Here is a 10,446-nt window from a genome sequence, read left to right as displayed (position 1 = left end):
TATTAGGGCATGGAAGACTCCATTAAAATTTGAAGGTGATCTGGATCCGGATTATGATCAAGATTTCTCGTTATATACGCTTTAAAGGCTTACGTCAAAACTACTTCATGGATTCTCACCAAATTTGCACCACAGACAGATATTAAGGCATGGAAGACTCCACTGAATTTTAGAGGTGATCCAGATCCAGATCTGGATTCTGGATCAAGATTCACTTTTATATACTCTTGGAAGGATTACTTCAAAAGTACTTCACGGATTCTCTCCAAATTTTTACCACAGATGCATATCAGGACATGAAAGACTCCATTAAATTTTGGCGGTGACCCGGATCTGAATCCGGATTCTGGATCAATATTTCACTTTATATATGCTTTGAGGGATTATGTCAAAACTACTTCATAGATTCTCACCAAATTTGCACCACAGATAGATATTAGGCCATGGAAGACTCCACTAAATTTTGGAAGTGATCTGAATCCAGATTGGCGGACGTCAGAAATCTCTGATTGCTCTTGTTGATGTTTGTGGAGCCCTCTGCGTTCTGTAACATGAGAACGAGGTAGACAGTGTAATACAGGGTGGTGTTGGATGGGGTGGTGCTGCAGTGTGGATTTTATTGCCTAATCCCGGCAGCAGAGCCTCACACAGCACCATCTGTCACTGTGTTTATGTGGTCAGAGCTGGCCTGACCGTATGGATCAGAGTCTGAGGTAGGGGTTAGAACACCACCCACTAGAGAGGGGGTCAGTTTTTGTGATTTGTCAGCAGCATCAGCAGCAGTAACAGTTGCAGTAGCGTGCTGATGCTGCTGAGCGGGGAGGATGCAGAGGAAGGCGGTGATGCTGTGACACATGGCTGCCTGCACCACCCGCCTCTTCTGACTGCAGCTTCAGCTCTGCGATCGGCAGGAGGCTGAGACACGCACCAGCCTCACCCACACCCAGCCAGGCTGTGACTGCAGCTCGGTAAGTCGTCCTGTCGGAACCTGCAGCGCTCATCCTGCACACAGCACGCCACTGCTCCGTCTCCACCCAGCTCATTGTTTTCACTTTTGTGGGAGACACTGGCAATAAAACCAGCCAGCGACGACAGACGTGTTTCTAATGTCATTTTATAGAATGCTCTGAATTGAATTCATATTTCATTTTCCCAAACAGACACTCAGCGCGTCTATGTGTGAAGCTCAAGGTGACATTAAAGTTTTTCCTCAACTCATCTGATAAACTTCATGCCCCGCTGGCATGTACTGTTCAGTCATCTGTTTGAAAGCAAAATGTAAATATGTTAACTTTAATTTGTGGCTAAAATAATAGTCTTTTATGTTAGTAAGAAACAACAAAGCTTGTGTAACCTTAGCATAAAACATAATATTAAATATGCAGTTTTAGACTAAACATGTTTTAAGATAAAACTATTGGTTTTATGTAATTTTTCCTGATTGAGTGATACTGTTATTATGCTGCATTGATGACATGTCATGACATTTGGCTTGGTAACTTGTGCAGAAATTCAGTGCCCCAGTGTAGTTTCAAACTGGGGCAGAGTGGAGACGCTACATTCTTATCATTATTTTTAAACTTCCAAATATGACCTTCATTTCTGAAAGCACTTCTGGCATTGGAATGAAACTCTAAATCTGTCTCAGCTGCCTATCAACTTTATAAATAATTTTGTCTTGAATGGTTTGGGCTTAGGATAAGAATAAGGGTCTGGATTAGGGTATGATTTTTGTAAAATAAATAAACATTTGGAATTTTTATGCCCCGCGCGGCGCTTGTGCATATAGCATCTGGGTTGTCCGTCTGTCCGTCCTTCCGTCTGTCCATCTGAAATTTGTTCGCCGCAACGTAGCTCGGCACCTGTTGCTCGGCACCTGTTGCTCGCAGAAACTTCATATTTGGTGGGTACATGCTTTGGAGGAGTAGTTCACATGAGTTCGAAGGCTGGTGACCTTGACCTACTTTTCAAGGTCACCAATGGTTACAACTGTCCAATCCTTTGCCGCAACGTAGCTCGGCACCTATTGCTTGCAGAAACTACATACGAAGTCTGTTAGAAAAGTATCCGACCTTTTTATTTTTTGCAAAAACCCTTTGGATTTGAATCACGTGTGATTGCATCAGCCAAGCTTGAACCTTCGTGCGCATGTGTGAGTTTTTTCACGCCTGTCGGTTGCGTCATTCGCCTGTGAGCAGGCTTTGTGTGAGCAGTGGTCCACCCCTCTCGTCGGATTTTTATTGCGAATAAAATGTCTGAACGATTTGGAGCTTTGCTGCATCAAATTTTTCCAGAAACTGTGAGAGACCTCCAGGTGGACACCATTCGGAAAATTCAGATGGCTTTCTGGGACGATTTTATGGGGATTACACAGATTAAGGAGTGCTCCAGCCAGTTTAAAGACCGCCCACAGCGGCTGAGAGCGCGGCGCACTCAGAGCGCCGATCGACAGGCTGAAACCCCGCTGAAACAACCACATCATTTCCAAAGTGAAGGCTTTGTTGATCCGGGATGTCACCTGACTTCCACAGAAATGGCAGAAGACGTGGACATCAGTACTTTTTCGGTACATTCCACTGTTACAGGAGTTTTTGTCATGGAAAGAGAAGCGGAGGAATGCGCCACGGAGCCGCTCATGGCACGGGACAAAAGCACCTCCGTGTTGGTCTTACAGGATGGCTTTCAGATGGCTATGAGACGGCTTTCAGTGGCTTTTCAGTCGTATGACTATCCAAGAAATTGTGGATGAGCTGGACATGCCAGAACATGTCCTGTGAGGCTTCATCACTGCGTTGCTTTGCGCCATGCGGCTCCGTCCCGATGCATGAATTTCTCCACACATCTGTCTCAATGTGCCGAAAAAGTGCTGATGTCCACGTCTTCTGCAATTTCTGTGGTAGTCAGACGATGTCCCAGATCAACACAGCGTTCAGTTTGGAAATGAATGGCACATTCCACAGTTACAGAAGTTTTTGTCATGGAAAGAGCAGTGGAGAAATTTGTGTGTCAGGATGGAGCTGCATGGCGCAAAGCAACGCCGTGATGAAGCCTCACAGGACATGTTCTGGCATGTCCAGCTCATCCACAATTTCTCGGATAGTCACACGACTGAAAAGCCACAGAAAGCCGTCTGAAAGCTATCTGAAAGCCGTCCTGTGAGACCAACACAGAGGTGCTTTTGTCCCGCGCCATGAGTGGCTCCGTGGTGCATCCCTCTGCTTCTCTTTCCATGACAAAAACTCCTGTAACAGTGGAATGTGCTGAAAAAGTGCTGATGTCCACGTCTTCTGCCATTTCTGTGGAAGTCAGACGACGTCCCGGATCAACAAAGCCTTCACTTTGCAAATAATCTGGTTGTTTCAGCGGGGTTTCAGCTTTTCGATCGGCGCTCGGAGTGCGCCACGCTCTCAGCCGCTGTGTCTTTAAACCGGCTGGAGCACTCCTTAATCTGTGTAATCCCCATAAAATCGTCCCAGAAAGCCATCTGAATTTTCCGAATGGTGTCCACCTGGAGGTCTCTCACAGTTTCTGGAAAAATTTGATGCAGCAAAGCTCCAAATCGTTCAGACATTTTATTTCATCCATCCATCCATCCATCCATTTTCTTCCGCTTTATCTGGAGTCGGGTCGCGGGGGCAGCAGCTCAAGCAAAGCCGCCCAGACCTCCCGATCCACACACACCTCCCCCAGCTCCTCCGGGGGAACCCCAAGGCGTTCCCAAGCCAGCTGAGAGACGTAGTCCCTCCAGCATGTCCTGGGTCTTCCCCGGGGCTTCCTCCCAATGGGATGTGCCCAGAACACCTCTCCAGCGAGGCGTCCAAGGGGCATCCGGAAAAGATGCCCGAGCCACCTCAACTGACTCCTTTCGACGTGGAGGAGCAGCGGCTCGACTCCGAGCTCCTCCCAAGTGACCGAGCTCCTCACCCTATCTCTAAGGGAGCGCCCAGCCACCCTGCGGAGGAAACTCATCTCGGCCGCTTGTACTCACGATCTCGTTCTTTCGGTCATGAGCCAAATCTCATGACCATAGGTGAGGATCGGAACGTAGATCGATCGGTAAATTGAGAGCTTTGCCCCCTACTCAGCTCTGTCTTCACCACGATGGTCCGATACAGCGACCGCATCACTGCAGATGCTGCACCAATCCGTCTACCAATCCGTGAACAAGACCCCGAGATACTTAAACTCCTCCACTTGAGGCAAGGACACTCCACCGACCTGAAGAGGGCAAAGCACCTTTTTCCGGTCCAGAACCATGGCCTCGGATTTGGAGGTGCTGATTTTCATCCCGGACGCTTCACACTCGGCCACCCCAGTGCACGCTGAAGGTCCTGATTTGACAAAGCCAACAGAACCACATCGTCCACAAACAGCAGAGACGAGATTCTGTGGTTCCCAAACCAGACCCCCTCTACACCCTGGCTGTGCCTAGAAATTCTGTCCATAAAAATAATGAACAGAACCGGTGACAAAGGGCAGCCCTGGCGGAGGCCAACGTGCACTGGAAACAGGTTTGACTTACTACTGGCAATGCGAACCAAGCTCCTGCTGCGGTCGTACAGGGACCGGATAGCCCTTAGCAAAGGACCCTGGACCCCCTACTCCCGGAGCACTCCCCACAGGGTGCCCTGAGGGACACGGTCAAACGCCTTCTCCAGATCCACAAAACACATGTGGACTGGTTGGGCAAACTCCCATGAACCCTCGAGCACCAGATGGAGCGTGTAGAGCTGGTCCAGTGTGCCGCGACCAGTACGAAAACCACACTCCTCCTCCTGAATCCGAGGTTCGACCATCGGTCGAATTCTCCTCTCCAGTACTCTGGAATAGACCTTACTGGGGAGGCTGAGGAGTGTGATCCCCCTATAGTTGGAACACACCCTCCGGTCCCCCTTCTTAAACAGAGGGACCACCACCCCGGTCTGCCAATCCAGAGGCACTGTCCCCGATCGCCACGTGATGTTGCAGAGGTGTGTCAGCCAAGACAGTCCCACAACATCTAGATACTTAAGGTACTCAAGATGGATTTCATCCACCCCAGGCACTCGCGCATGAGCCCCAACCCCAGGACTGGCTCCAGGCTGGGGCCCCGGCTCCGCCATACCGGGCGACGTCTCGGTCCTTGATTTTTTACTGGTCATGGAGGTTCTGAACTGCCCTTAGTCTGACCCGTCACCTAGGACCTGTTTGCCTTGGGAGACCCTACAGGGAGCACAAAGCCCCCGACAACATAGCTCCTAGGATCATCCGGGTACGCAAACTCCCCCACTACGATAAGGTGGCAGCTAGAGGGGGAGTCAGATAGTTTTCTAACGGATAGTTCTAACGAGGTCTGTTAGAAAAGTATCGGACCTTTTTATTTTTTGCAAAAACCTGATGGATTTGAATCACGTGTGCTTGCATGAGCAAACCTTGAACCTTCATGCGCATGCGTGAACTTTTTCATGCCTGTCAATTGCATCATTTTCTGGTAAGCAGCCTTTGTGTGAGGACATGTGCAGCGCGCTCGGCGGATTTTCATTTCAAGGAAAAAGACAGAACGACTGGAGCAGCGCCGCATCAAATTTTGCCAGAAACTGGGCGACAGCCATGTGGAAACCATTCGGATGATTCAGACAGCTTTCGGTGACTTTTCAGTCGTGTGACTATCCGAGAAATTGTGGAAGTCCCACACAAAGGCTGCTTACCAGAAAATGACACAATCGACAGGCGTGAAAAAGTTCACACATGCGCACAAAGGTTCAAACTTCATATTTGGTGGTGTCATGCCTTGGAGGAGTACTTCACACGGGTTCAAAGTCCAATGACCAAAGACCGATGACCGTGACCTACTTAACTCCTTTGTTGCAAAATGGCTCTGCATCTAATGCACGCAGTGTAGGCCTGGGAAGTCTACTTGGCACGGGTTCGAAGGCCAGTGACCTTGACCTACTTTTCAAGGTCACCGTGATGGTCACAACCACAAAAACCTTCGCCGCAATGTGGCTGGGCATCTATTGCACACAAAAACGTCATATTTGGTGAGCACATGCCCTGGAAGAGTACTTCACACGGGTTCAAATGCTGGTAACTTCTGATGACCTTGACCTACTTTAGGGTCACCAACGGTCACAACTGCTAAAGCTAAATCCTTCGTCGCAACGTGGCTCGGCATCTATTGCACGCGGGAACTTCATATTTGATGGGTGCATGCTTTGCAAGAGTACTTCACACAGGTTCGAAGGCCTGACCTTGACACACTGGTACTTCTTTGTTTACCGGTAATACCAGTGTGTTAATACAATTTAACACACACAATGACACAATGACAGTCTTGGTGTCCTCCACTGGGACCGCAGACAGTAATATTTCAAATGCTATCATTTTAGTTTTGTAAGTTATATGTTTTCATTTTTTATATATTAATGTATAAAGATTGAAAACATATTATATATTTATTATGTACAGTGGCTTGCAAAAGTATTCAGCCCCTTGGTATTTCACACATTTTATTTTGTTTATGGCATTTTAAATACAAAAAGTAAACCAGGCTTCTCAATATAAAAATTTCTAAAATTATCTTCCTTAAACTCAAACTGAAAGTAAATCTCTACAACCTGACATAAATTAATTAAAAATATAAAAGCCAAGATGATGGGTTGCAAAAGTAATGGGCCCCTTTGGTATAATACCTGTAAATAATCAGTTTTATTGCCAATTTTCTTCAGACAAGTCAGGGGGTGGATACATGAACATTTCCAAGTCACAGAATATGTCTTGGACTTTATTTACATATTTTATGTGTATATATATATATATATATATATATATATATATATATATATATATTTATATACGAGGTCTGTTAGAAAAGTATCTGACCTTATTATTTTTTCAAAAACCATACGGATTTGAATCACGTGTGATTACATCAGACATGCTTGAACCCTTGTGGGCATGCGAGAGTTTTTTCACGCCTCTGGGTTACGTCATTCACCTGTGGGCAGTCTTTGAGTGAGGAGTGGCCCACCCTCTTGTCGATTTTTTCATTGTTTAGGAATGGCTCAGAGACTGCTGCTTTGTTTGATCTAAATTTTTTCAAAACTGTAAGGCACAACTGAGTGGACACCATTCGATAAATTCTGCTGGTTTTCGGTAAAAATTTTAACGGCTGATGAGAGATTTTGGTCTGGTAGTGTTGCCGTAAGGACGGCCCACGGCGCCTGACGGCGATCTGCGCTTCGAGGTGGCAGCGTCTCGCCGTTTCAAGTTGAAAACATCCACATTTCAGGCTCTGTTGACCCAGTAAGTCGTCAGAGAACAGACAACTTTCAGAAGAAGTCGGCATGAGGAGTTTATTCGGACATTCCATTGTTAAAGGACATTTTGTAATGAAAGAACGTGCGGGCAGAGTCGCATGTCGTGCTGGACCCGACTGCGGGGGGTCGCGACAGGAAAAACACCTTCGTTGGAAACCTTAACGGGTAAGTTGGAACATGCCCAAGCTGTTAAACAATTTCTCAGTTACTCACTTGTTGAAAACCATCAAAAGCCACCTGAATTTTACAAATGGTTTTCAACACGGAGGTGTTTTTCCTGTCACGGCGCACACAGTCGCCGAGTCATCACGGAAATGACTCGGCGAATTTGCGCGCACGTCTTTCATTACAAAATGTCCTTAAACAGTGGAATGTCCGCATAAAGTCCTCATGTCGGCCTCCTCTGAATCTTCTCTGTTCTCTCACGACGTCCTGGGTGAATTAAGCCTTAAATTAGGATGTTTTCAGCTCGAAACAGGCCGACGGCGCCTGGAAGCGCTGCGCGACATCCCGCTCCGTGGGAAGTCCTTACAGCGACAGAAACACCCCATAATCTCTCATCAGCCGTTAAACTTTTCACCGAAAACCAGCTAAATTTCTCGAATAGTGTCCACTTGGATATTCCTCACAGGTCCAGAAAAAGTTTGATAAAGCAATGCGTGCCGTCTTGAGCAGCGTGTGAAACAAAGGAATTCAGCCGAGAGGGCTGGACCACATCTCACTCAAGGCCTGCCCACAGGGAAATGACGTCACCGACTTGCGTGAAAAAACTCATGCATGCGCACGAGGGTTCAAGCATGATTGGTGTAATCGCACGTCATTCAAATCCATATAGTTAAAAAAAAAATAAAAGTGTCAGTTTCTTATCTAATAGACCTCATATATATATATATATATATATATATATATATATATATATATATATATATATATATATATATATATATATATATAAATTGGCGGCACAGTGGCTTAGTGGTTAGCACTGATGTCTCACAGCAAGAAGGTCATAGGATTGCTTCCTGCCCTTTCTGTGTGGAGTTGGCATGTTCTCTCTGTGTCTGTGTGGGTTTCCTTCGGGAACTCCGGTTTCCTCCCACAATCAAAAACATGTTTATTTAGGGTCTGCTCCTTTCTCTGCCCCTGACCAGGGCAATGTTGCTACATCTGGAGTTGGGCCCTGGGCGTCAGACTGTGGCTGCCCACTGCTCCTCGTGGTTGAATTGTGTGTAATTAGGATGCATTAACTGCAGAGGACAAATTCTGTTGTATGTATATGTACAATGACAATAGAAGGCTATTATTATTAATTAAGTTGCCAGATGTCCAGTCTTTTGAAAGATATCTGCAACATACACTCATTTGCTTGTAAAGTCAACAACAAAACACCAGTGTTTTCTGAGATGATCAAGTGAATGTGTCCTGCACAGAAAAAAAATAAATAAATCTGAACCTGGACCATATCGAAAATCTGTAACTGTGCAAGACATTTGGAAGTGCCCAAAGCTGTTGCACAGTTCTAGAAGTACTGTTCAAATTCCAGGACTTTTTCCATTTCAGAGAAATGAAACTAATTGTAATTCTTAGACGAACACCAATCCATTTAAAAAATGTAAACTAAAAGTGTGCAGCACTTAAAAAAAGGATCCTATCATCATTGTTTAGGTAGTGATTGTGATTGACTGGTCAATGGATAATTGGATACCGCAGTCTTGTCTGAGGGCGGGGCTAAAGGGGTAAAATATGACGTAATTTCTCTACTTCTGGGGGACCAACCCTTACTGACACGACGTCTCCTATCTGCCTCGCCTTTTCTTCTCCACTGGGAACCTTTCGCGACTGCTTCTGCGATTGCATCCACAAACAAAACAGTACACCATGTATCCATGTGAAGTTATGCTGTGTATATATTGTGCAACGGAGCTGAGGTTCCCCTAAGTGGTCAAATCCCGCGATATCACACAAGGTTCATACAAGACTGCGGTACCCTATTACTGTTGCATACAGCAATAGGAATTCTAGTTTGTGCAAAACTAGCTGAAAAACAAAACAAAACAAAACAGTTTTAGGAGTATAAAATATTCAGTTTGTCTGCCTTCATTTACTGCTCATAAGAAAATACACACTTTTTTGAGCTTGTAAATAGCCATGTTGACTTTTTATAAATTGACTGTTATTCAAATTTTGAATTTTGCATCAGTAATTAAAATGTAACTGTGCTACAGTTAGCCTTTCAGATAGGTTTAACACAAACATACAACATCACGGGCAAAAAGATTCATTTTCTTTAAAACGTTTTTTACTGTGCACTTTCTCTTTTCGGAAACGCGTTGTCTAATGTGATTTGATGGCGCCGCAGTGTACCGGAGGGTTGTTGTCCCCGCTGAGACGCCGTAGCGATGGGAGAGAACATGTCCAAGCGGCTGAAGCTGCTCGGTGCCGACGCTGACATGGAGGAACGTTCTTTTCCGAATCCTTATCCTGACTGGGACCAAGGAGCCCTCACCCCCAACGCCGGAGCTGACGTGGATACCAGTGAGACATCTGATGAAGCCGGAAAGGTGAAAACATTTACTTTTGGTCGTAATTTGAAAGACGAAACTCGCTTGCTAGCATGCTAGGTCTTGTTTATCCAGCGGTGCAGCGCTGATCGGCCCATTGAACTGAATCACGCTGCACCGCCTCACTTACTGTCTATGGCTTAAAGGAAAGTGAACTCGCAGTTTCGACTAAGGGGGGTGGGGTGAATATAAACTTCTAGGTCAGTGGTGTCCAAAGTATTCCAGGAAGGGTCGGGAGGGTGCAGGTTTTCCTTGGAGCCACTGACTCCAGCAGCAGGTGAATTCATCCCAAATCACCTGCTGCTGGAATCAGTGGCTGCAAAGGAAACCTGCATCTTCTCGACCTTTTCTGTAATACTTCGGACACCTCTGACCTCGGTGATTTGAGAAAGATTTCTCAACTCTGGCAGAGCTAGACTTTTATCCTTAAGTTGGCCCAAGGTTGTTTCAGAGGGTCCACAGGTTACAACAGTTCATTTATTTATCGAAGTTAATTGCAATCAGAGTCTCTAAATGTTGAAATGTATTAAAGTACCTAATATTAAGCACATAGAAGATGAGATTTTTGTATGTAATTTGCTGTTTAT

General features: G+C 45.8%; 1 protein-coding gene across 2 annotated transcripts in view; it reads left to right on the top strand.

The window, feature by feature from the left end:
* Nucleotides 1–691: 691 nt before the first annotated feature.
* lancl2 (LanC lantibiotic synthetase component C-like 2 (bacterial)) overlaps nucleotides 692–10,446 on the top strand; it is a 170,497-nt gene continuing 160,742 nt past the window's right edge. For both annotated transcript variants that reach the window (XM_034173032.1, XM_034173042.1), the window contains exons 1-2: nucleotides 692–968; nucleotides 9,658–9,859. In XM_034173032.1, the coding sequence (XP_034028923.1) occupies nucleotides 9,698–9,859 (162 nt within the window). In that variant the 5' untranslated portion in view covers nucleotides 692–968; nucleotides 9,658–9,697. The remainder of the gene's footprint in view (nucleotides 969–9,657; nucleotides 9,860–10,446) is intronic.

Source organism: Thalassophryne amazonica, chromosome 1 (genome assembly GCF_902500255.1).
Source record: "Thalassophryne amazonica chromosome 1, fThaAma1.1, whole genome shotgun sequence".
Classification (NCBI taxonomy): domain Eukaryota; kingdom Metazoa; phylum Chordata; class Actinopteri; order Batrachoidiformes; family Batrachoididae; genus Thalassophryne; species Thalassophryne amazonica.
The sequence above is the reverse complement of the archived record's forward strand: the minus strand, read 5'-3'. Positions and strand labels throughout refer to the sequence as shown.